We start from the raw sequence: 27,175 nt of genomic DNA on the forward strand, positions 1-27,175 counted from the left end.
AATATCATATTCAGTATCAAAATATCATATTCAGTATCAAAATATCATATTCTATTCAGTATCAAAATATCATATTCAGTATCAAAATATCATATTCAGTATCAAAATATCAGAAATGAAAAATGTCCTACTGGTCAGACAATCAAACCTAACACTTTACTTGTGACATAGACAAGTTATTATTGCCTCATGATTTGAAAAGATAAAGGAGAGTACAATAAAACCTCTTGGAGGAAAAAAAGTGATACTCTGTAATGACTAGTAGTTTTGAATTGTGAATGTTTACTTTTGGAAGAAATAATGATGTTGATGTAAAGAGGTAATTGCTCTACAGAGGGCCTTTCTGCAAAGGTTGTACTGTATTTGTTTTTTCTAAAGTTACATGTATGAATATTTCAGGAAGTACATAGAGATGGCTCACGAAGAGGGACTTTATGTTATCCTTCGTCCAGGGCCTTATATCTGCTCAGAATGGGACTTTGGTGGCCTTCCAGCGTAAGTTTGTTTTGTACTATTAACACCATTCAAATGAATTGTCCTGCTACATGTTGAATGAATGTACATGTAAGTGTAATCATATATTTGATCAAAGATAAGGCAACAAGTAAGTATATTTGTATCTTGTTAACATGTGTTAAGAAAGCTGTTACTGATATTGTCATAAAAAATTGTGAAATCCAGAAACATTTTAATGTCATTTATTTACAATGGCTAAAGATTCCAGATGAAAGATTGATATAGATTTTCTATGTCAGATACTGACAATGAAAACAGCTTTCACCTTGTAAGACACTGATAAGGCCCAAAATATGTCTATTTCTGACACTGGCAAAGGCAAAAATTGATTTTTATTTTGTAATATGATAAGATACATATCAAGTCAATATGTTTATTATTTCAGGTGGTTATTGAAAGATCCAAATATGAAGGTACGCAGTAACTACCCACCATATCAGACAGCTGTGGAGAGATTCTTTAACAAACTTATACCTCTTGTAGCTGATTTACAGGTAAGTCACATGTTCACTTCCTTCTGCTAAAATGTATACTGTTTAAGTGGTTAAGTTAGCCACGCAGAAATATTAGCGAATTTCGCGAATTGATGAAAATCTCTAAAATTTCCCAAAGTGTGAATATCACCCAACCTGTTTTCAGTTTTCATGTTACTCCAAGATTGGTGATTCAATTTTAAATTGAATTTTAAATCCGCTAACTTTTCGACAAATGGAAATTTTTACTTATACTAGTTAAAACTGCTTCTTTGTCCACATTTATAAACATTCCAAACGCCTAAGTGTGCCACCTCTGAATATCCTGAATATGTATATATTAAGGTGCGGTGACTTATATATGCTTGTGATAAATTTAATTGACTGAAAGACAAGAGCTGTCCCTTTAGATAGGCTCTACTTTGTACCATACATGTTAAATTAAATGAAATTTAAATTTTATGAAATGCCTAAATTTCACTCTCAGTTGTTGGAATCAATTTCAAGTTATCACCCTTTTCTGATTTATTGTATTTTCCCCTTTAGGGAAGCCACAGGTTGTTTTTAAAATTGAAAAAGAAAATCACTGGCATATTTTAGTTGACCGTTTGCTTGCATGACATTTATCTGCATTTATTTAATTTTACCCATGAAATATGGTGCTATATCAGTTAAATATATTTCATATTTTTTAAAAATAAATATGAAATATAAATATAAAAGTGGGCGGAGTCAAAACTCATATTTATTTTAAGGGACTTCTTTCGCCGTTTTGTTTGAAAAATCTGATAAATACAAAACAACTTTTTCTTGAATTTTGTTTTGAAAACTATCTAACATGATAGAAAATGGTCTAACTAAGAAAATTAATCCGAACACCAATATCTTTAATACAGTAATTAACGCTGTACAGACGTTTAAAGAGTTGTTTTCATGACGTCACAATGTAGCCCCAAACAGCGAGTGCTTACGCATAAATTACTGCGCACTGTACAATTGAAAGTACTTGCTTGCTACAAGCAAGGGAATTCGTTACCATTTTCTTTGATAATGAAATTAAATAAAAAGGTTATTTTTTCGTTTTTCGTGAAATATGGTATATATTTTCACTCAACAAGATAAAATGCCACATGTTTTCACTCGCTGTACCAGCTTGTGAAAATATGGGGCATTTTATCATGTTTCGTGAAAATATAAACCATATTTCACGCAAACGAAAAAATATCCTCTTGATATTCATGGCATGTATTCAGATAACCATTTCCTGAGGGCTGTAGTTTTCAGTTATTTGTAATGACTGTTACAGAATCACTTAGTATATAATTGGAATTTTGTTGCTTTAGTGGTGTTAAACCTAAATAAACACAACATTGATTGTTTAAATGTATCTTGCATGCATTTTAGCATATACAAGGTGGACCAATTATTGCAGTGGCTGTTGAAAATGAGTTTGGATCATACAGTAATGAGGTGGAACATTTATTGTTCCTTAAACAGGTAACTTTGTCCTATTGATTTGATACATTGCAAATGTATGTATATGTACTTACAATTATTAGTTTAGTTCTAAACAGTAGTTTTTAGAATTATTCTGAATCAGATGATTTTTTGTCACTCAGAAATGCCTTTTTTGTTTTTAATATAAAACTATATAAAGATGTTTAATTTGTTTAAGGATTTGTAAGTTTTCAATAAAAGAAATAGTGCAAGCTTAGTTGTACCTGAAGTATTGCAAGGTGTCTAGGTCCTCTTAACAGTTATGCAGAAAAACTGCCATATGACCTTGACAGTGTCAATGTGACTTAAATACCAAATCAATCAAACAAAAACATGACAAAACTTTTTTCAAATTCATATGACATGTACATATATTCTTCCTTGTATATAGGGAAATGATAATCTACTTTTAGTTGCTGCTTAAAAATGGTGTAAAGGAATTGTTGTTTGTTGCTGATGGCATAGTAGGCAAGGAGCTGACAGGATTCAATGTTGCACCATTCTATGATGGTAAAATATTCATGTATAATTGTGTTTTTTTGTGTGTTTTTTAAAAGGCTTTGATAATGTTGAAAATCACATGCTATCTTGTCAAAGGGACTTTACTGACCTGATGGGAGTGATTTTTTAAAGATTTTTTTTATACCATTTAATGTAGGTCTATATCAATAACTCGTAGGCAATATTTCAGACCATTTGCTAACTCTGTTTCTCAATATTAATCATTTCCATTGTGCATAATGACACAAAAATGAAAAGTGTTGAACCACTTTTTACTAAGTAGTGGCTAAAACAGCACTAACAATCATTCTTTTGTATATTTTTCTGTTTTGAGTGCCCCAGTATGAATTTCAAGTTTAATGTTTTTAGGCAGTGAAGTTCCTTTAACTTTTAAGATTGATGTACATGTACATGTATGTAGGTATTTGTAAATTTAGTAAATACGTACATGTATGTGTAACATTGCTGTACCCTCTTTTCGACTGTGTTTGAGTAAGTTTAACTAAAAAAATATTGCATTTGGTCTACTGACTGAAATTTTTCATGATTGGTCATTGGGAAGTGCACATATTTTCAGTAATGACAGACCTTGTTATTCCTGTCATCAACTGCCTGGCTGTATACTGATGGAAAAGGTCAATCATTTTCCACACTAGTAGGTCAAGGGTTAATCTCACAAGAGGTGTTATTCTCATATATTGTCAAAAATAACTCAGATGATTTATATACTGATGATTGCATGTGGCTATTTTAAATGTAGTATTTGTCATTTATTTCAGAGACTTTACCAACTGTAAACTTTATGAAGTTTCACCTTGGTGAGGTTCTGATAGAGCAAGTGAAGTCGATCAGTCCGGAATTCCCGATCATGGTGATGGAGTTTTGGGCCGGCTGGTTTGATCACTGGGAACATACACATGCTTACTCCCTGGCTAAACGTACATTATATTTATTACTATCTTTTTACTTATCTATTTCCTGCAAATACTATTTCATTTCTTGTGTTTTATAAATCTTTGGGGATGAAACAAACAGATTGATTGGGGAATATATATATTCTTATATTTTAAAATATCTTATCTTGTTACATGTAAAATAAAGTAACAGTTAAAATGATGCTTGATAGTTTTGTTCTTAAAAAGATAATGAAGTGACCTTAAGCTGTTATTTTCTTTTGGAAAAACAATGCTGTGTTTCAGTAATTTTATCTTGGAAAATTGGATCATATCACACTTAAGCCTTTTCCAAAACAGCTTCTCGAGATTGATATATATCACATAAGTGACGTTAGTTTTTAAAAATAGAAGATCTGGAAAGAATCTTCCACTTCACTAATTTTAATAAAGAGAGAAGACCGGTAGATTAGAGTAATTGAGGGGTTTCCTTGTTGTTTATGTATCTTATCATCAGTAAATTTCAGTTTCCACCTTAGTTCTTTTCATTTGACAATTATATGAAATGATTTATCTAAAAATAACATATTTGACCTTTAGAATAGCTGAAGGCTGCTTTGAACATAGCTGTGATATTTTTCTCCATCTTAAAACATTTGTTAGTCATCACTATTGCAAACTTTTAATTTTTAAATACCAAGTAATTATTTATCATATATAGTACATAATTATGCTAAAATTTAACCATGCTTCAAAAAAGAAGCTGTATCGGCCTGTCAATTTCTTAATTAAATTCATCACATTAAATGACGTAGATGTCTCTTTATTCTTTTGTTGATTATTGTTTATGTTTTACAGATTTAGGGTCGGACTTACAGAACATACTGGAATCTGGTGCTTCGGTGAATTTCTACATGTTCCATGGAGGAACTAATTTTGGTTTTACAGCTGGGGCAAACTGGTTCAATAACTCCCACTATAAACCAGATGTTACTAGTTATGGTAAGTTCCTAAGAGTCTACATTTGTTCATACTCAGCAAAAACCTTTTTGCTTGTTTCTTTAGTGATATGCTGATTTAGTGACTTTGATTAAGCATAAATTTAACAATGCTTGAATCTGTTCATTAAGTCATAAGGCCCAACAGCTGTGCACTTATACATAAAGTAATTAAAGTTTCAAAATTTCTGTCTATGAACAAGTTTTAGCATAGTTCTTTAAAACACTTAAATACTTTGCACTTTATGAAAAATTTAAATCTGTGCACTTAAGCAAAAATCTGTTGAATGCTTCAATACTGTGCGCTTATTGATTTTCGGAAGATTCAAATCTTTTTGCTTTGGCATAGATTTATTGAGAAAACTTTTAAATAAATAAATAAATTTTTGGAAGATTTTTAGTCTATATTTTAAGCATAAATCTATGGAAGATTTAAATCTATGCACCGTTTAAAAAAAAATAATCAAAAGACAGATGTGTATGATCACATAATTGTCGTCCCATGTTATATATATATTTGTATGGTATTTTTTTAAGAAAACTGTTTCATTTGTCTATTTCATATAACCTAAATACATGTATCTTTTTTACCAGATTATATAGCGCCTATAAGCGAAGCTGGAGATCTGACACCAAAGTATGAAATTATCCGAGCCATACTGAAGAAAATGGTGCTTGAACCTGAAGGTAATTGAATGCTGGAAAGTAATTTTTAGCTTATCTATTTGAAGAATAAGGGGAGCTGTTGTACTCAACGAGTGTCAGCATTGCTGTCACATTTTGGTTAAGTTTTTGTGTGCAAGATGGTTTAATGGAATGAGTTGAAACTTAACACAGTTGTTCTCTGTGATTATCTGTAAGTCCCATTACTCTTGAGTTTCCTTTTTGCAAAATAATACCCCTTCTAATACTGTCAAGCACTGAGAATAGCTGGGTTTAGGGACAGCTCTTGTTATAGGCATTCTTCAGAGTTTAACATTAGTTTCATAGAAATTCTTTAGGTTATGCAAGTTTTTGTGTTGCATTTTTTAAAAGTTCATTTTCATCTTTGAACCTCTGAAATGTAATATTTACTAGGGTAGAAGCATAATAGCATGTTGAAAAATAGCAGTGTAGTTGCTAGCATTTGCTAACAGTACAAAGCCAGTCTGCATGTTCTGGCAGTCTGACTAGACTCTACACTGTTGGCTGGTCAGTGAAAGCATCAATCTGGATAACAAAAAAATTGATTATGAATGCTTCCTAGATTGAAGCTGGTCAGGTCCATTACACAAATATCATAGAAAATAAAATGTGATTTTCTTACTTAAAAAAAACAACATTATTTAATCTTCCTGGAGAAAAAGCGTATGTTCTGTCTCAAGTTATTTTATTCCTTTTTTCTGGGTATCTTTTTAAACAAGCTATATAAGTGCTGCAGCGGTGTTACTTACAAGTGTGACTCATCAACAATGTTTCAAGCTGTTACCCAACTTTCTATAGATAGCTGACTATTGTATGTCATGTATATGACATGATGTAACGATTATTTTAGGACATTTGTCACACTTCAGTCCCCCGCAGACTGTTATTTTATGTTGAGTTGTTATAAACATGAAGCAGAAATCTGGTATTGATCCAGAATCAGATGACACTGTTGCCAGTCAAAAAACTGTATATCAACTATGGTTATTTTTTATATGTAATGTATGTAATATGACTGTGCATTATTACTGACTTGCCTTGACATATACTTAAAGATATACTATGCTCAAATTTGATATCAGAAAATATTGATAATTGCTACACAGTCTCTTTGTAAGTATGAAATAAACATGTTTTGTGTTCACACAAAGTTAATATGTCATGTTTAAAACTCTACACACATAGGTCATCACAAGATGAATATATAGTGTCGTTAAAAAAACTGGCAGTTTTTTTAAGAAAAGATCAACTTTACTTGTCATGTATTAGAGAACGTGACAATATAGTTTATTATTTAGTTTTATTTAAATTAAACATATTCAGTAAGAATTTCATAGGTTTAAATAAATTGCTTTGATTAAAATATTTTACTCAAAGATGAGCATAGTATATCTTTAAGCAGATCAACATATCCAACTGTAGTTAAAAAAACAACATCTGATGAATCTGAATCATGATTGTAACAATAATTGCTTTAATGCACACCAGAACACAGTGATAGGTAGATCGTTTAGTAATGCCATGCTTTTTCTGTTTTAGCTGTGGGCAAATGGTTAAAGTGTCTACCCCTCAACTCAGGAATCATGTGTTTGAGCCTTACTCTGGACACTTATATGTTTCCTCATGTTACACCAGTACTGGGGTTAGATCCAGGAATTGAACTTGTGAATAATTCAATTAAACTTATAGGTGTACTTGTGTCACAGAAGAACTTAAATAAATATATTAAAACTAAATTCTATTTAATGTCTGTTTACAGGTATTACAGATTTACCTACCCCACCTAGAAACTCTGACAAGGGGGATTATGGTGAGTGGATTTATTCTATACTTAAAATAACTTAATTAAGTTCAATGTTAAATTACTGTTGTTACGAAATATTAGTTAAAACAAATAGAAAGAAATATGGTTAAAACCCAACAAAAAACAACTTTAACATTGTACTTGTACATGATACAGAAACACTGGTTAGTGCTTGTTCATTAATTAGGAAGGCAATTTTGTACTGGTACATAAATCAGAAATGCTTGTAGCTGTCCACTTGTATATGACTGATATACAGTAGCAAGCTGATGCAAAATAAAACCCTTGATTAACATTATGACAAATTTTTATACATGTTGTATTGATTCATCTCTATAGATTGTAAACAAATATGTTTTTCTGCATGAATTAACATGATCAATGTGAATGAGTCTACAGTATGTGATGATTTATATAAAGAGAAATGGTCAACTGCTGTTCTATTGTACGTGTATATCTAGAATATTTGTTCAACCAATATATAGAAGTAAAGTACATTCTTACAAAATAAACAGCATAATTATTTTGAACAAGTTTGCGAAACCTCCAAAGGTATATTGTCAAGATAAATCATGGTTTAGAATCAAATGCCTATGTGCTAATTAGGGAGAGTATAAGATAGTAATCTAGGGGTTACTGGTTTGGTCCTCGAGTGAGGCCTTAATTCTCTGTCACAGTTGATCTCAGGTATTGAGTCTTATGGTCATTTATCTCTCACCACATGTTGGAATAGTAGTCACTCACTTATAGAGAAATTGATAATTTGACTGGATTGTTATCCAGGAAATCCAATTAGTTTAATTTAATCCTTGTTCAATAATTCAAACCTATAGTAGCTTTCATTTGAACTAAAAGCAAATTTTGTATTCTATAGTTCATGTATCTTATTAAACTAAATGTTATAATTTTTAGGTCAAGTGTTTGTAGACCAGTACATGCCATTAGAAGATATGGTTACATCTATTAAGGTAAGCTTTATATTCATATAAAATTACAACATTGTTTACTGAATAAATATGAGATTGGTGCGGTCGTCTGGATGTTAAAAAAATGGCTTTTGTAATCGGAGTCATGGGTTCAAGTCATACTTGAATGATGACCATGTTTCCTCTGTAAAAGACCAATAATGCATATAATAGTATGAAATCGAGACCTTGAATGTGTGGTCAATAAATTTTGAGAAATATTATATATAAATGTATTGTGTGATTGAAAGAAGTTGATAAAATCTTGAAATGTAATTGAGATCACACAAACTATGATTAAAACGGCCTTGCTGTGCTCACTGTACATGTTTTGATAGTTCTTAAAGTAATAGCATAATTTGTGATTACTGCACTTTAAATCACTTGATTTGTACATTTGACAATATCTTCATTGTTTTGAACAGAAGTTATGAATTTGAGACATGCTGCATTTTAAAGCCACTGACCTCCAGATGGTAAAATGAAAAAGAAAAGAAATAAAATTTCAAGTAAATGGTAAATGATCTAGTTAAGTTTATTGTATAAATCCATCATTACTGACACCTTTATTCAAGAAAGAATCTTGACAAAAGCGTTAATATATCAGGTTTTTCTTTTCCATAATCTACTATGTTACTAACACAGTAGCCAATATAAATAGGAGAAGATAATTCATTTAACACAGTCACGTGTCACAACAGTGGTCCAGAAAAATCTCAGTATCCGGTATGCCCGGGGTCATATATCAATTTTCGTCATTGAGTAGGCCCTAATCATATTTCAACTTAAAGATTAAATCAATATAATGATCATCATATATACTGGTATAATGAAGCAATTATAATTTTAGTTCCATAAATTACTACAAATATAAAAACAAAAGCAGTTATTCGTTTCACTATATGTTTGATATGATCCAGGATTCCGTGCATTCCGTAGCACAGGTCACAATATTGTCCTGTACAATCACATGATACTAGGATAAAAACCCCGGATAAAAAATTTAGTATAATAAAAGAAGGTATTTCCCGTTGGCGGAAAAGCGAAAAAACTATTTGTTTTCAGAGCAAAAATGTTAAAATATGAACATTTTGAAACGTCATTTCCGATTTGTTTCAAATACATAATGTTTTTGAAGGGGGGTTTTGAAATATTAGTAAGATGGCGGTTTTCTGCTACCTTCTGGAGGTCAGCTGCTTTAACTTAACATATTTCTGCTATAAAATATTAATTCATGTCAACAAGCAGACAACACATATTAAGTTTCAGATGTGTTTATTGATATAAATCAATGTTTGTACTCTCTGGAGTCTTTATCAGTGATAGATTTATAATAAGACAAAAAATCAGCTATCATAGAAAAAACACCCGATTGTACGATAAAGGAAATCTGAGACGTTTGATAAGACACCCTTAAATTGTATGATTGCACGGGACAATCAAAAAGTAAAAGACAGGCACATGGTCATTTGTTGATCATACAAATATATGGCATCCTACTTTTCTACATTATGTTCACAAGTTAATTAAAGTGTCAAGCATCATTCAGCCTTGGCATAGGTTTTTTTTTTAGCCAAGAGTATTTTGAAACTGTCAATGAACTGGACTGTAATCAATTATAGTAAGGTATGTTAATGAAGACTTTCGTCTATGCTAGGGAACAGTATCAGCATCTTTATTTGTCGTGCAATCTGCACTAAATTCTCACTGAGGCAACAATCCATGTATCAGCTGTTTCAAATGCAAAACATTTTACAGAGTTAATAGTGTAAAAGTTAATCGCTACTGAATAGAAAGAATTCAAAACATTTTATAAACATATTGATGATATTTTATTGAATGAGGCAACATTTTGTTACATTCAAACTCTTGAAAAACATTGTAACATCTGCACGGCAGCACTCTGTAGAACAATAACCTTCTTCAGAAGCAGCTATTTGGAACATAAGACTTAACAATAAAGTATCTCTCATCAACAACCAGAATCTTTTTTTGGTCATTTTATGGCTACATGTATAGGTCTATATTAATAAGTTATCTATCGAAAAGTTTTTATGCCCATGGGCATGTTGATTTTGGTCTGCCATTTAAGGTCAAAGTCACTAGGACCTGTAATAACGGTAAAATCAAAGTGCATTGGACTTCAGAATTTGTGTTTTGATGCTCCTTGTTGAGTTCTAACAGTCATACTTATTGTGTGTCGAAAGGTTAAAGGTCACAATAACCTTTATTTTTGGAGTTTTTGTTTACAATCAAAAACTTGGAATTAGGACATTAATACTTGATATATGGCGACATCTTAATTAGTTCTGCTGGTCAGGTCCATTTTCTATAACAACAGTTTTATGCTGTATGAACAATATTATTGGCTGTTCAAGTTAAACTTTTTGACATTTCAACTAAAGTGTACTTAAAATAACAATCCACTGTTTAAAAATTGCTCAAGTTTTTATTATAGATTTTGCATGCATGTTTTTAAGGTATTGTTTAACATTTCATGAATAGAATGATTCTTAGACAGTTCTTGTATATACAAAAGTTTTTGAGACCAGGAATCATGTTAAAAGAGTATACATATATATGTATAAAGTTGATATAAATTTAATGAATTATTATTATTCGATGAAATTGTTTGGTCTTTGTGCATTATATCAAAATTTTGCAAAATAAATGAATACCGTTTTGATATTAAGTATACTGGCAGATGCAGTTTTCTCAAATAACAATAGACCATGTGGCAATAAAATCGGTGCAAATAAATTTATATAATATATCTTTTGAAACATGTACATTGGCAAAAGAGTGAAATAACATAATTATAACCTTATAAGATTGTTCAGTATGTGTAAACTTATTAACTTGTTTGCAATAGAATATAGTGTAGTGAACTAAAACAGTCTCGCATGCATCACAAATATATTTCACAAATAGCCTAAAACACTCGTACTAATGAGGATGTGTGTTTTTGTTTTATGAAGAATACTTGCTCAAAACATTGATTCAACAATGAATAATTTCTATACATGCTAAGAACTATCGGCACTTTTGGCACTTTTTGGACTTTTACGTTTATTATCATTTTCTGTACCTTTCTCTAACTGTTCATCTTCAAATCTTACTTGTTCCTTCTTAACTGAAACTTTGCCGAATTGTTTGGTTTTACGAATGTTTTTCAGAATTTCGGTATTTTCTTCAAATTTTATCTCATAATTTACACTACCAGAACGCACTGATTTCAGAACTACATTATTTTCTTGTAGTAATTTGTTGCTAATTTTAGAAAGTGTAAACACCCTGTTGGTTCCACTTGATTCCACTGCCATTTCAGCATCGGTTACTGTTTCGTTCAAAGCTTTAAGTGCCTCGTCACATTTTGTGATGTTATCATTTATTTCTTTGGTATTTATATCGACAACTTGTTTCATCCCACTAATGACCTGTTTCTCGAGTTGTTCTAGAGCAAAGTCTATCTCTTTCCTGTACTTTCTGACGGCCATGCTAAATTCACGCTTTTGGCGATCCAGATCTTTTAGGCGTGTGGCTGACTCTGATCGTACATTTTCAAACTGTCCAATCAGAGCCTTGATAAGTTTAAGAATGAGGGAGCAGTCTTCAGCCGGTGATTGTGTTAATTGTTCCGTGTATTCTGGAATGTAGAAACACTCACATGGCTTGTGCTTGCTTGTTGCGCATATAACACAACAAACTTCATCATGGTTCTTGCAGTATAATTCTATTGTCTTGTGTTTATGTTGTTTACATGTTTCAACCAACGGGTCAGAGGTTAAAACCGGAGTGGGTGCTTCTCTAGGCATGGTTTCCCGGTCAAGTAAGATGTGAATTTTTCCAAGATTTGAGTGATAGCTATAACAAGATTTGCAGAGGTAGTGTTTACAGAACTGGCAAAAACCAAATGCTTCAAGATTCTTGTTGTCTGCCTTACATGGTCCACAAGGGAACTCAACTTCAACTGATAACATAGATTTCTTACTTTTCTGAGATCTTGCAGTGGACGCCATGTTTTCTGTAAAATAGATCAAATGATACACTGAATCTTAAGCACTTACAGAGTTAACTTTCTTTTAATACTTAACTTTCTGAATTTCTTAATTAGACTAGCTTAGGTTTCATTTTTTAGAAATGCCCATTGCTAGTTTTGGGGATATAAAGATGAAAAATTAAAGTTAGCCAACATTATAGGGCCTGGTTGGTAAGACTACATGGATTGTGCAGGCTGGCCTTGTTCTATATTGGTGGCAAGGGCTAATCACTTTCGGTGTTAGTAGGACTGGTACTATCAACATATTCTTGTAGACACATATTTGGTTTAAGGCTGCATTTCTTCAAATGACTGAACAAAATTTAAAGGATTCAAACTTTAATATGATGAAAAATACAGTGTTAATTAATACATGTTTTTAAAATAAATTCAGTCCCTATAGTGCTTTATATGCTACCATAAAATATGACTGAGTTTATTATTGTTATCACCATATTTCTAATTAGATTGAGGGCTGTATTCTTGCATATTTTAACACATTTTTGTGTTATTTATGTGAAACTGTTAGTGCCTTATGCTAGCTTAAATTTCTTGTGAATGTTCTTTTCCTAACTACAATGTTTTTAGTATTTAAAACACTTTCCAGTTTTAAAAAAAATCTGAGTTTTTGAAATGATGTTTTTTTTCTCACTTTTCATTTTTGTTAAGTAAAATAACTATCTTTGACAAGCTTAAGCATGTTTTACTTTCTGTTGTAAATTTTTTTTTGTTTAAAAATTATTTATTTTGCATAAAGAAAAGCAAGAAAAGCATTAAAAATAAATAAGACAAAAGCAAACCTGTGAACTGTTGTGTTTGTATCCCTCAATTAATTTGCTATGGATAAAATCAGTTAAAATCTATCTTAACAGTTTATCGGTTTTAACACTTTGCCAGGTTATAATATATTGTAACCAAATATAACCAAATATAAACTATTGTTTCAACAAAATCATTGAACTATGACATTGTAACAGTATCAAATTACCAGCGTATAAATTAGGCGACTTTAAATTTGGTTAAATTATATATAAGGAGAGATAAGTTTTTTCTCTCCATTATTTATAACATTCTTTGATTGTTTTGTTTATTTATTATTTATAAAGGACAAAGTAATATTATTCTTAAAAGAAGTCTCTGAGAATAAAACCTGTTATATTTCAGTTGAAAATGTCCATGGATAAAATTTCAGAATATTTTTTTTTTTAATTTTTTTTTTATTTGAATGTACAAAGTTGAACCTGTCAAAAATGTGTAATGGACTTGCATAGCTTATAATTGGGGGAAGTCCATTGTTAAATTAAGGGAGTTGAAAATAAAAATGCTTCAACTGTTTCGAGTTAAGTAGATAAATCACTATGTTAATCAGAATTTAGTGAGTTATTTCATTTACAAGTTATATTTTGTACTGTAAAAGTTTTATTATTTGTGGCTCGCTTGATTGGCAGATCCATAGATTCCAACAAAATATTATTATTATGTATTAATTAAGCACTGCAATGTCTTTATAACCTGTAATAATAGATAATATATTTCTTTTTTTTTTCTTCGAAAATGAAATTCCATTGATTTAATAACATGTTTTTATGAACAAAAGCACAGATATAAGTTTCATTATTAAGAACCTAAATTCTTACATTGTAGTTTTCTTTAAAGCAAACATAGTTACATTAAATTGGCTTAATTGAAAAAATGGTTAACGGTTAAAGAAATTTTTTCACATTTTTTTTTTAGAAATTAATTATACTTACAATAAGATTTTCACCATATAGGTTTGTCTATCCCTTCTGATTTTTGTCACACTCACATTCTATATGTTTATTTTTATAGTAAATACGAGAACAATAGGTTAAATTAATTATTTATTATATTACTTCACATATATATCGGTACTCAGTAGCATAATTGATTAAATTGAACCCTGATATCGTTTAAATAATTTATTACCAATATGGTCATTGTATTAATAATAAAATATCAATGAATATTTTAGTCGGTGCAGATAAAGAAAAACAATTTTATGTAAACAAAGAATATAAAATAGTTACCAAACTTGCAATATGTCGTTTCAAATAGGTTTTTATTTTATCTATTAGTGTTAATTATGCCCCCATTTCGAAGAAAAGGGGGTATATTGCTTTGCACTTGTCGGTCCGTCGGTCCGTCGGTCTGTCGGTCCGTCGGTCCGTCGGTCCGTAGACCAAATGGTTTCCGAGTGATAACTAAAGAACCCTTAGGCCTAGGAACTTCAAACTTGGTATGGTGATTGGTCATGACCAGTAGATGACCCCTATTGATTTTGGGGTCAAGGGGTCAAAGGTCAAGGTCACATTGACCTTGAAAGCAAAAACGGTTTCCGATCAATAACTAAAGAACCCTAAGGCCTAGGAACTTCAAACTTGGTATGGTGATTGGTCATGACCAGTAGATGACCCCTATTGATTTTGGGGTCAAGGGGTCAAAGGTCAAGGTCACATTGGCCTTGTAAGCAAAAACGGTTTCCGATCAATAACTAAAGAACCTTAAGGCCTAGGAACTTCAAACTTGGTATGGTGATTGGTCATGATCAGTAGATGACCCCTATTGATTTTGGGGTCAAGGGGTCAAAGGTCAAGGTCACATTGACCTTGTAAGCAAAAACGGTTTCCGATCAATAACTTAAGAACCTTAAGGCCTAGGAACTTCAAACTTGGTATGGTGATTGGTCATGATCAGTAGATGACCCCTATTGATTTTGGGGTCAAGGGGTCAAAGGTCAAGGTCACATTGACCTTGTAAGCAAAAACGGTTTCCGATCAATAACTAAAGAACCTTAAGGCCTAGGAACTTCAAACTTGGTTTGGTGATTGGTCATGATCAGAAGATGACCCCTATTGATTTAGGGGTCAAGGGGTCAAAGGTCAAGGTCACATTGACCTTGTAGGTAAAAACGGTTTCCAATCAATAACTAAAGAACCTTAAGGCCTAGGAACTTCAAACTTGGTATGGTGATTGGTTATGACCAATCAGATGACCCCTATTGATTTTGGGGTTAAGGGGTCAAAGGTCAAGGTCACATTGACCTTGTAGGTAAAAACGGTTTCTGATCAATAATGAAAGAACCCTTAGGCCAAGGGACTTCAAACTTGAGATGGTGATTGGTCATGATCAGTAGATGACCCCTATTGATTTTGGGGTCAAGGGGTAAAAAGGTCAAGGTCACATTGACCTCTTAGGTAAAAACGGTTTTTCGATCAATAACTAAAGAACCCTTAGGCCTAGGAACTTCAAACTTGGTATGGTGATTGGTCATGACCAGCAGATGACCTATTGATTTTGGGGTCAAGGGGTCAAAGGTCAAGGTCACATTGACCTTGTAGGTAAAAACGGTTTCCGATCAATTAACTAAAAACGCTTAGGCCTAGGAACTTCAACCTTGTGTTGATGATTGGTCATGACCAGCAGATGACCCCTATTGAGTTTTTAGGTGAAGGGGTCAAAGGTCAAGGTCACATTGACCTTTTAAGTAAAAACGGTTTCTGATCAATAACTCAAGAACACTTAGGCCTAGGAACTTCAAACTTGGTATGGTGATTTGTCATGACCAGCAGATTACTCCTATTGATTTTGGATTAAGGGGTCAAAGGTCAAGGTCACAATGACCTTGTAAGTAAAAACGGTTTCTGATCAATAACTAAAGAACGCTTCGGCTAGGAACTTCAAACTTGGCATGGTGATTGGTCATGACCAGCAGATGACCCCTATTGATTTTGGGGTCAAAGGTCAAGGTCACATTGACCTTGTATGTTAAAATGGTTTCCGATCAATAATAAGAGAACCCTTAGGCCTAGGAACTTCAACCTAGGCATGGTGATTGGTCATGACCAGCAGATGACCCCTATTGATTTTGGGGTCAAGGGGTCAAAGGTCAAGGTCACATTGACCTTGTAGGTAAAAACGGTTTCTGATCAATTTACTAAAAATGCCTAGGCCTAGGAACTTCAAACTTTGTATGATGATTGGTCGTGACCAGCAGATGACCCCTATTGAGTTTTGGGTCAAGAGGTCAAAGGTCAAGGTCATGACCAGTAGATACTTTATAACCCTTATTAATTGTTTGATCACTGGGTCAGAAGTCATGCATAATAACCTTATCACATGACTAATTGGCTGCTGATAGGGGGCATACATGTTTTACAAACATATCTTGTTTTGTAAAGGTTAGCCATTGCCTAGTTAAGATTTTTTCCTTTTAATCCAGGGGTCATGTGTGTCAGAACATTTGGAGGGAAAAATTTTGATTTAGTTCCTTAAAACTGATACTTTTAAATTGAGGGAGTTGATTTGAAAGTGAATAATATGCAGTTTGCCACAAAAGAGTTAAGATCTATGCAGTCTAACCAGGCTCTATGATGATGATTGCTTAACTTGTGCACTTAAATATTGAAATCTCTAAATGTTTAATGGACCATAAAAATTCAATTCAATAGGGCAAGTCCAGCAAATTAAAGATTAGTTTATTATTATACAAATTTATTTTAGTTTAATTGTGTTGTAAGCTATAAGCTTATTGAAACACTCTCAAATCTGATCCTGGAACCAACCAGTACTAAGCAGTTAGTGTAAAGTTTCTCGCTCAAGGAAACAAAGGCTTGCCCTTGGCTGGGTCTGAACCCATGCAGCCAGCAATTCTTAGATTACTAGTCTGACACATTAACTCAGCCATGCCACCACGGATTAAAGGTTTATGTATTGTTCTATATTTCAGGCAATATCGTCAGACAAACCCGTCCCCATGGAGATGCTAGATTTACACAATGGATATGGTCAGAATTTTGGCTTTATTTTGTACAGGGCATATGTTCCTAAAGGAAAGAAACTGACATTTACTGTACCTGCACAGGATCGAGCGCAGGTTTGTGCTTCTGATTGTGAATAGTTTTATGTACAGTGCAACCTGTACAGAGTGACCCTTTATAGAGCAATAACCTCCACAGTTTGTTTCTCAAGGGTGTTCCTCTCCAGTGGTTGTACTGTATTGCTAGAAACTTCAGTTAGTTAAACTAATCCCCGTTTTAGTTTTATTAGAAAGTGTCAGCATTTTCTGATGCATGCATTAATTATGGTCAGAATGATAGTAAAAATTTGTTCTGTCAAGGTCAAAATAGTGTGTGTTGTTTTTTTATTGTCAACATATGTGAAAGTTCTTACCCTAGTCATCCCATAAAGACTTGTAATAAACAAATCTTAGCAAGTGTTACACTGTGTACAAGATTTATATATCACTCTTCATATGAAATGACTGTTAATGTATAATCCTTTTGGCATGTGACATTTTAAGCAAGGAAATGTCAAAAAAGACAAACTATTTTTAGAAAATACATAATGGTTATATTACTTTGAAAACAAGCAATGTCATGTGATAGCAATAATTTTTGTATGATATTAAGAGAAGCGTTTTTATTTTAAGTTTTAAATTTGTTTATATTTGTTTGATACAATAGTAAAGTTGCAAATTTTAGTCAAGGCAGATCATCAAAAAAAAAACGTGCTTTATTGATAAAGAAAATTTTGATAATCATATTTTTTATTAATTTTAGGTGATAATGAATGGGAAAGAAATTGGTGTGCTGTATTGGAAATCAACAAGATGGGAAATTGATATTCCAGAAAATGTCCTAGATTCTGTAAGTCTTTCTTCATCATGAAAACCCTGACTGTCTTGGAAATTATTTTTTTGAGAACCATTTTAATGGTTGTGTGGACCAACAACTTGTGTGCTAAATTTCAGATTATTCACTCACTCTGTTTTCCCAGCATATTCATTTTTTGTTGCCTGCTACAGAGTAGCAGCTGAGTAGCTCAGTTGGTTTTAAGGCACGTTGATGGCTCTACGCAGTTGCCTGATCATGCCTGAAATAATGCATAGAGGCGAATCTGAGGTCTTCCTCCACCAATAAAGCTGGAAAGTTTCCATATGACCTTTATTGTATTTGTGCCATGTAAAACCCAACCTGTAAAAAAAAAAAGGCTCAGTTGGTAAAGCTGGAAAACAGTATTCCCATTATGCCAGGTTCGAGTTTGGGTGAGGCTGAACATTTGCTTAAATCTTATGACGTGAGCAATTACGTTTTGTAAAGTTAACGTTTTTATTGTGTAAATTGAAATATAGATTTGAATATATCATTATATATCGTAACAGGAGAACATACTGGATATACTGGTTGAACATCATGGACGAGTTAATTACGTCATGATGGGATTTAACAGATTCAATGAGGAGAGTAAAGGTAAGCTCGGGGAGTGGTGGCATAGTGGTTAAGGTGTCTGCCTGACAACTCAGGGATCATAGGCCCAAGCCCTAATCGGGACACGTCCATGTTTATTTTTTTCATATGACACCAGTACTGGTTGGTTTTAGGAAGGGAAATCTAGTAATATAAGTTGCAAAAACTTGTTTTGCAATCATGCTTAAATAAATATGTTTAAAACAAAGGTAAACCACCAGTTAATCACTCCGTATCTCTGTCCTTTCTTTTTAAAAAAGTATACAAATATGGAACTTTTAGATGGTGAAATATGATGTTAACTGAAAGAAATATATTAGTTGAGGTCAATATTAATAATTCAGTGCATATCACATTATATCCACCAGTAAAAAGTCCATATTTGTTTTTATTGAATCTCTTTTATGTCCTTTTAAATCACTGCCTATGCGTCAAAACAACAGACTGAACATATTAAATTTGAAATTTTTCTAAATAAACAAAAATGTGGCAAAATTTTTTGTCTTTGATTTTTATGTGTAATGCTTGTATGTTTTACCAAAGCTTCTTTAAGAAATAACCAAATGGACCATTCAGTATTTTGAGAAAAATAAACAAGTATATTTACTCTGATATTGACGTTTTATTTGTCAAAAAGTTATGCCTAAACCAGTTGAAGGAAGGCATTTCAAAGTTATTTATAGATTATACATGAAAGATTCTTATTAAGCCCTTAGTTTGCTTGCAGAAATAGATTCTACCCATACTTATCAATATGCACTAGTTATATATGCAGTTGTTATATATGCACTAGTTATATATGCAGTTGTTATATATGCACTAGTTATATATGCAGTTGTTATATATGCACTAGTTATATATGCAGTTGTTATATATGCACTAGTTACATATCCAGTTGTTATATATGCACTAGTTATATATGCAGTTGTTATATACATGTATGCACTAGTTATATATGCAGTTGTTATATATGCAATAGTTATATATGCAGTTGTTATACGAGGGATGATCAAAAATAAACCGGACTTTGTAAATGATTCTTAACTTGTTTAATGAATTTACATAACAATGCACGGAAAATAAATCGGAATCTATCCCCTAAATGATACAAAAAATACCAACAAGAAATATTAACAAAGAAAAAAGTTATGCTGTTATTGGCATGCATATGTAAAGCCATGCGGCGCACGGTATAACTTTAAAATTGACGTTAACGACGTCACAAGCGTATTGTCCTTAACGGAGCAGATTTTTACTCATTCACGGAGTAGGCCAATATGTGGTACAGTCATGTTATTGATGCGGCGGATCCCCTGCCTATATATATTTCTGTACAAGTGGGTATCATATTGTATTGTAATAGAATGAATGGTGATAAAGAACTCCTGTAATGACGCAAACTTCCGTTATTTCCTTCTGTAACTTGATTGCTGGAAAAATCGCACATGCATATAAGTATATTATGTTTTTCAAACAATGTAAAATAATGTTGCTGAATGATAATGTATCATACATACGAAAAAATAACAGAATAATACAATGTCATTATTTTGAAATAAATAAAACGCATAGCCAATTTGAACAGTGGCTGTTAAATTGTAGACACAATTTCTCCATAAGACTACTGCGTAAAATAAGAAAATAATTGATACAATTATAAACCAAGAATACAATACATGTAATTAATGCATTAACTATTATCATTTTAAGATCCTCAGAGTTGACTGCACGGTCCCGTAGTTACTGTCGAACATCGTTGACAATGTCCGCAGTCAATCGATTGTCATTTTTCAACGTCTTGGTGATTGACGTCACCAACGTCCTTGAAAATGTCTTTTTTCTGTCTCTCCCTTACTTGTTTCTATTTCTCTATTATCCTTTCTTAATCTTTTAAGATAATAAAAAAAATATGCTGTGGCTTTCTGGAACTTTTCCCTTGATAGCCATAATCTTTTTCTACGTTTTAAACAGTTTCTCGTCTTACATTTGACAAATTTTTCCTATTGATCGATTTTCGAGACATTCCGACGACATAGTTTTAACGCGAGTATTTCATTAACATGTGACGTTTGAATTGTGATTGTAAATATAAATATGGTTTAAATGAAGTCATTTTTACTGACAACGTCAAAGATATGGTACATGACGTTTTGGCGAATTTTGAAATCTAAATGTGCCATATTGTAAAATACACGCAGCATAAAGCGCCTCATGTCAAGGCGAATTTACGCACTGCGCCGGGTGTGCGTTACCATGGTTTTTGAATTTGCTGTTACGGACAAGCTATTTGCGTTATCAGATTAAATATAGTATCCGTTTACAGGTATTGTTTTCCGATTAAGTGTGATATATAACAATAAGGGATAGGATGAAAATTCTTCAATTGCCAGTCACAGTCCAGTTTATTTTTGATCATCCCTCGTATATATATATACACTAGTTATATATGCAGTTGTTATATATGCACTAGTTATATATACACATGTGATATATGCACATTATATATGCACTTGTTATATATTGATACATACATTGTTTATTTTATTGAACTAGGTATAACTGGTGATGTGAAGCTAGATGGAAGTGTAATTTCTAACTGGAGAATATATCCTATGGAGTTTAAAGAAGATTATGTTAATAGGTAATTATACGAAAGCTTATTAAGCTTCAGGCTTTTTATCACAATTGAGTTAAAGTAAATATGTTTAAACAAATTATACAATAGGTAAGTCTAATAACTGTTTCTGTGTGGTCTTTGATTCTAAATTTTGTCATAAATCATGGAACAGAGCATCAGATTTATAACGAAGGAGTCGCTGGTTTGATACTCGGGCAAGGCGTATTTTCTCTAGGACAATTTATCTTGCACATTAATTCTAACAGTAACTTGTCATTCACTGCTTATTCAAAAACTGTGCGAGATTTGTAGATGGTCACTTGTGGAGAAAATAGTGTGTACTGGTCAGTTACTCAGGAAAGTCGGTTAGGTGGATTAACTGCCAAGATGAGACCAAACATTTTCGTTAAATAGATGTAAAAACCAGATAAACAAACAAACAATTTGATGGTTTTGCCACAAGTTCTGATTGAAGGTTTGATATTATTAGAGAGAGAGAGAGAGAGTTTCATATAAATAACAGTGCTAACAGAAGAAGTTCATCTGATCCCTCATTATGTCAGATGTTTTTGTTAAGTATAGATATTATCTTGAATATTATTTTCAGATTTATTATAATCAAAGACTTACATTTTATAAACTACCTTTAATGTAGTGATCATGTTTTATTGTTAGTATGGCTGACAATCATAAGTGGAAGACATTTACAAACTGGGATGGTGGAGTAGCCTCCCTTTACACTGCCAATCTGAGGATAGATGCTACGCCCAGAGATACTTTCCTTAATATGAAGGTTGGTTGATTTTTTCATTGAAACTTCCTGCAATAAAATGATCTTGAAACATATTTCTACTGGATTTGTATCCTGTAAGTGTCAAGGACTTTGAATTCATTCATGCAGGGAAGCTATCTGGCAGGCTCACAGACGGTTGATGGACAATAGTTTGAGACAGGTGCAACAATGTGCCTGACCTGATACACAGAAGAGTTCTTCCCCTCCACCAGTAAAACTAGCAAGTGTCCATTTGACCTTTACAGTATCTGTGTGAATTAGATTGGCCTGATGAATATCTTTCCACCATCATTATTGATTCATTTTCACATCTTATAGTTAATGTAAAGCTATATGAAAAAAAGCTAGTTCATTCTTTGAAGAGTTTTTTCAAGACTAAATGCTAGATAACCAATGAGGACAAAAAAGAGAAAAGTACTATTTGTCTGATCTATTTACTTTATCAAGAAATACTTCTGGTGAAAATGCTTTGCCTGTTAGATCATTGAATTAACTCTATACACCATTATCAATGTGCAGGTGTAGAAAAAAGCTAACTTTTCATCACTGACTGTGTATTAATGATGTTTTACTATATATTTTTTTGTGTGCCTATTTTCCATGTTTGAATATTTGTCCACATACCTGTAGTTACTTGTATTTTATATTATTTGAGAAGTAACTTTTTGTATACATTATAACAGGGTTGGACAAAGGGTAATGCATTTATCAATGGCTTTAACCTGGGTAGATACTGGAAAGAGGGTCCACAGAGAACGCTTTATGTTCCAGCTCCTGTTCTTAAAACTGGAAATAATAAGGTCAGTATTTAATATCTGTTCATTAATTTATTAAGTTATAACATGTTAGTTGGCTTCCCACTTGGGAATTGGTCAATATAACGGGTCACTTAAGGTCTTCCCCACCATTTTAGTCTGAAAAATTTCCATATCACCTTTACAGCATTGATTTGACTTGAAATCTCAACCAAAAGAGAAAAAAGGAGAGAAAATATTAAGATAAAATAGATAGAGAATAATTGTTTGATTGCATGTAAAATCGAAATATATTTCACAGAATGAACACTAGGTGTAAAATTGTCTTAAGGCTGGCGTAGTCACAAGTGAAAGTATAAGAGCTGGTGTTTACAAGTGAAATATAATTTGATTTTTAATTCAAAACAAACAAATTTTCTATTTATTTCATGCTATACATTTTTACTGATTTTTGCCGCGTAATGACATGTGCTTAAATCATCAAAGGCCGAGGTGATTATCAAATAACCAAGGTCCGTAGACTTGGATAGTCACCAAATTCTTAATACAATAACTGTTTTATTATATGATCAAATTAAATTCTTCATTAACCAGGTTTTCCAAGGAAAAAACTGGTTATTAGATTGAGGTATGTTGGCGGACGGGTGGGCGGGCATAAACAATTTCATCTGTGTGCAACTCCTCCTACATTTCTCTACGGATTTTGACCAAACTTTCATAGAAGCTTTGTCATCAAGTGCCCTGGCGCATATTGTCGGGGTTTTGTGATTGGATAATATTTTACCTAATTATGGCCCTTTATTTTTTTTCCTAATATAGAATATATAGTGAACAATTTCTTCTGTGTGCAACTCCTCCTACATTTCTCAAAGGATTTTGATCAAATTTTCACAGAAGCTTTGTCATCAAGTGCCCTTGTGCATATTGTCGGGGTTTTGTGATTGGATAATATTTGACCTAATTATGGCCCTTTGTTTTTTTTTTCCTTATATAGAATATAATTATAGTAAACAATTTCATCTGTGCGCAACTCCTACATTTCTCAAGGGACTTTGTTCAAACTTCCACAAAGCTTTGTCATCACATGCCCTGATGCATTTTGTAGGGGTTTTGTGATAAGATAATTTTTGACCTAATAATGGCCCTTTGTTTTTAAGCTCACCTGTCAGAAAGTGACATGGTGAGCTATTGTGATCGCTTTTCGTCCGGCGTCCATCTGTCCGTAAACTATTACTTTAAACGACATCTCCTCATAAACCGCTAAGTCAATTTCATCCAAACTCCACAGGAATGTTCCTTAGGTAGTCAATTTAGAAAATTGTTCAAAGAATTTAATTCCAAGCAGAACTCTGGTTGCCATGGCAACAGAAAGAAAAAACTTAAAATATCTTCTTTCAGAAAACTGCAAGAGCTAGAGCTTAAATATTTGGCATGAAACATCATCTAGTCAGTGTCTACCAAGTTTGTTCAAATAAATGCCCTGGGGTCAAAATTGGCCCCGCCCCGGGGGTCATTGATTTTCCTTATTTGTATATAGTAAAAACTTAAAAAATCTTCTTTTAAAAACCCCAAATAGCTAGAGCTTAGATATTAAGCATGAAACATCTTCTAGTGGGTGTCTACCAAGTTTGTTCAAATAAAAGCCATGGGGTTAAATTTGACCCAGTCCCAGGGGGTCATTGTTTTTCCTTATTTATATATAGTAAAAACTTAAAAAATCTTCTTTTAAAAAACCCTAAGAGCTAGAGCTAAGATATTTAGCATGAAACATCTTCTAATGGGTGTCTACCATTTTTGTTCAAATAAGGGCCCTTGGGTTAAAATTGGCCCCGCCCCGGGGATCATTGATTTTCCTTATAATTATGTTTAAGTAAAAACTTAAAAAAATCTTATTTTAAAAACCCAAAGAGCTAGAATTTAGATATTAAGCATGAGTGAGTGACTACCAAGTTTGTTCAAATAAAAGTCCTGGGGACAAAATTGGGGTTTTGCTTTTCCCTATATGTGTATAGTAAAAACTTTAAAAAAAATCTTCTTACAGCTAGAGCTAAGATATTTATCATGAAACATCTTCAAATGGGTGTCTACCAAGTTTGTTCAAATAAAAGCCCCTGGGTTAAAATTGGCCCCGCCCCGGGGGCCTATATACATGTGAGCGATTTCAGGGCTATCATGGCCCTCTTGTTTCCTTATATAGTGTATGTAGTGAACAATTTCTTCTGTTGCGCAACTCCTTCTACATTTCTCAAGGGATTTGTTCAAACTTTCACAGACTAGCTTTGTCTTTAAATGCCCTGATGCATATTGTCAGGGTTTTGTGATTGGATAAGTTTTTACCAAATTATGGCCCTTTGTTTTTTCCATAAAATTTAATTATAAGTGTAATATATCCTTTTAATCACAACAAACTTTATTTAGTTACAAAACAGAAACTCTCTAGGTTGTTGCATGCCTGCCAGTTCATTTGCCTGCTTTTGGGTCCTGTTGAGTCAAGGTCAAGGTCATTGTTACTTAAAATAGAAAATCTGTTTCCAGTCAGGTCACTGTAACTAAAAATAGAAAATTGGTTTCTGGTCAATAACTAGTTTGGAATAAGATATTTTTATGAAATTTGGTGTAAAGCAAGTTTTTATAAAGACCTCACTTGGGATGGCTTTTTGGCCCCCTAGGGTCAAGGTTACAGTTACAAAAAATAGAAAATTCATTATTCATGATTTACATTGCACATAGTTACATTGTTTGTTGATTGTATTTGTATTTCAACTACAACATATTTATCTACAATGGTGATAATTGAAAAGCTGGTTTCATGGCATTGCCATGTTTCTTGTTCAAATTGTCTTCCTTTTTCGCAAAAAAATTCTAAAGCCCTAAATAAATGGACAGAAAGAGCAAAAGTTGTTTTGATTAATTTTAAAGTCCATAAAAGTTCATAAGAAAGTGTAGCAAAATGTCTTTTTAGTTTATCCTTTTTTATGTTTTTTGACTGTAAGAACATTATCAGAGTCTCAAAAAGTTTCGCATGATGTATGTTATATGTGACATTTTTTTTTTGATTGATTGACTAGTACTCTGTATACTTTAAAACAATAACAATTGGTTTCAAATAAAAGACGGTTAAATTTAGGGCACTTTTCTTTATGACTTTAGGACGTAGTTTGTTTTGAACAGTAACACCTGGTGAATATCCTTTTTTTATTGACGGTCATTTGAAATTGTTATAATATAATAAGATATAATAAGATGTATTATTTAACTTTTCAGATTGTGATATTTGAGCTACACAAGGCTTCCCATTCCATGATCTTCCAGGATGTGCATTTAACAAGCTGATATTAGTCATCTTAGTTAATTTATTTTATTTTTCTACAAATATTTGAGGGATTTTTAACTGGTGCAAATACGAAAGACTGGGAGAAAGCAAGGACTAGTTACGAGGGTAGATAGAAATCAGTGTGTAGACAGTTACGGTGAAAAATAATGATAGCTGGAAAACCTCGCAAAAATTTAACAGAATCACATTACATTCCAGATATTGTAAGCTCTGTGGGACATACTAAAAGTGTTCAACTTAGTTTGTTATACTTCGTATCATTTTTAAGTTAATTAGGAACATGTCGGATTTTTCTCCACAGCAAAAAGTCTACATTGTTAGACTCCACTGTAATCAGGTTTGACTGTAAGTTACAAAGCACATGACTGGTGTAATTGTTATGATGTAAGTTGCTAGTATTTATAGTAAAGAGAGAAGATACTTTGCGAGAGACAATTTTATGACTTTTTGGGAGAGGTGATAGTTTTTGATGATAGTATTACAAGATAACTACAGCAAGGGAGAGCATTACATAAATTGCTTGTTTTTCTTTTCTAATTTAAATCCATTGTGTGTGTGCATTCTAGCCACAATTCGCAGGCACAGTGCAAAATGATTGTAAATTTGATGAAATAAAGAACAAGATACAATTGTTTTGCACTAATCCCACAATATATAATACAGGAGCTCAGTAAACAATATAGAATACAGGAGTTCTCTACTGGAATATTTCGTAGAGTATTACTCTAAGTGCTACGTCTGTCTTCTCTTTTTTTCGAAAATTTTTGAATGTTTTTATTGAATGCTCCTCAATGTGTTTACATGTATATATATAAATATAACATATACAATAGTTTTACCTGGAGAGCTCACATTCTTTTTACTTTACTGATATTTGGTGCATATATGAAGGTGTGTAGAATTTGTGTATTTACTAATACCAAGTTATATATTTTTGTACATTCCATATTTGAAATTGAGAAGTTACTGTTAAAATGTATTGATTTGATAGACTCGCCAAAATTTTATGTATTTCAGGCGAGTTATTGTAATGATTTGGT

The 27,175-nt window shown here is 32.4% G+C and overlaps 2 protein-coding genes across 2 annotated transcripts in view; one reads left to right on the forward strand and one right to left on the reverse strand.

The window, feature by feature from the left end:
* Positions 1 to 27,072, forward strand: part of LOC132730795 (beta-galactosidase-1-like protein 2) — a 32,793-nt gene extending 5,721 nt beyond the window's left edge. The window contains exons 4-19 of the mRNA XM_060716811.1: positions 400 to 495; positions 902 to 1,010; positions 2,394 to 2,486; positions 2,900 to 2,996; positions 3,767 to 3,925; positions 4,739 to 4,882; positions 5,473 to 5,565; positions 7,322 to 7,372; positions 8,279 to 8,334; positions 17,118 to 17,264; positions 17,950 to 18,036; positions 18,552 to 18,639; positions 21,190 to 21,277; positions 21,929 to 22,046; positions 22,730 to 22,846; positions 26,066 to 27,072. Of these exons, the coding sequence (XP_060572794.1) occupies positions 400 to 495; positions 902 to 1,010; positions 2,394 to 2,486; positions 2,900 to 2,996; positions 3,767 to 3,925; positions 4,739 to 4,882; positions 5,473 to 5,565; positions 7,322 to 7,372; positions 8,279 to 8,334; positions 17,118 to 17,264; positions 17,950 to 18,036; positions 18,552 to 18,639; positions 21,190 to 21,277; positions 21,929 to 22,046; positions 22,730 to 22,846; positions 26,066 to 26,134 (1,612 nt within the window). The 3' untranslated portion in view covers positions 26,135 to 27,072. The remainder of the gene's footprint in view (positions 1 to 399; positions 496 to 901; positions 1,011 to 2,393; positions 2,487 to 2,899; positions 2,997 to 3,766; positions 3,926 to 4,738; positions 4,883 to 5,472; positions 5,566 to 7,321; positions 7,373 to 8,278; positions 8,335 to 17,117; positions 17,265 to 17,949; positions 18,037 to 18,551; positions 18,640 to 21,189; positions 21,278 to 21,928; positions 22,047 to 22,729; positions 22,847 to 26,065) is intronic.
* Positions 10,710 to 13,291, reverse strand: LOC132730796 (E3 ubiquitin-protein ligase TRIM33-like). The gene is made up of 2 exons (XM_060716813.1): positions 13,171 to 13,291; positions 10,710 to 12,355 (listed from the first exon to the last, which is right to left on the reverse strand). The coding sequence occupies exon 2, from the start codon at positions 12,348 to 12,350 to the stop codon at positions 11,358 to 11,360; it is 993 nt and encodes a 330-aa protein (XP_060572796.1). The 5' UTR covers positions 12,351 to 12,355; positions 13,171 to 13,291; the 3' UTR covers positions 10,710 to 11,357.
* Positions 27,073 to 27,175: the final 103 nt, after the last annotated feature.

The sequence above is a fragment of the Ruditapes philippinarum genome, unplaced genomic scaffold (genome assembly GCF_026571515.1).
Source record: "Ruditapes philippinarum isolate M1 unplaced genomic scaffold, ASM2657151v2 ctg1881_1_1_1_1, whole genome shotgun sequence".
Lineage (NCBI taxonomy): Eukaryota > Metazoa > Mollusca > Bivalvia > Venerida > Veneridae > Ruditapes > Ruditapes philippinarum.

Excerpts from the sequence above, each read along its gene's own strand:
- LOC132730796 (XM_060716813.1), bottom strand. The coding sequence starts at position 12,350 with ATGGCGTCCACTGCAAGATCTCAGAAAAGTAAGAAATCTATGTTATCA.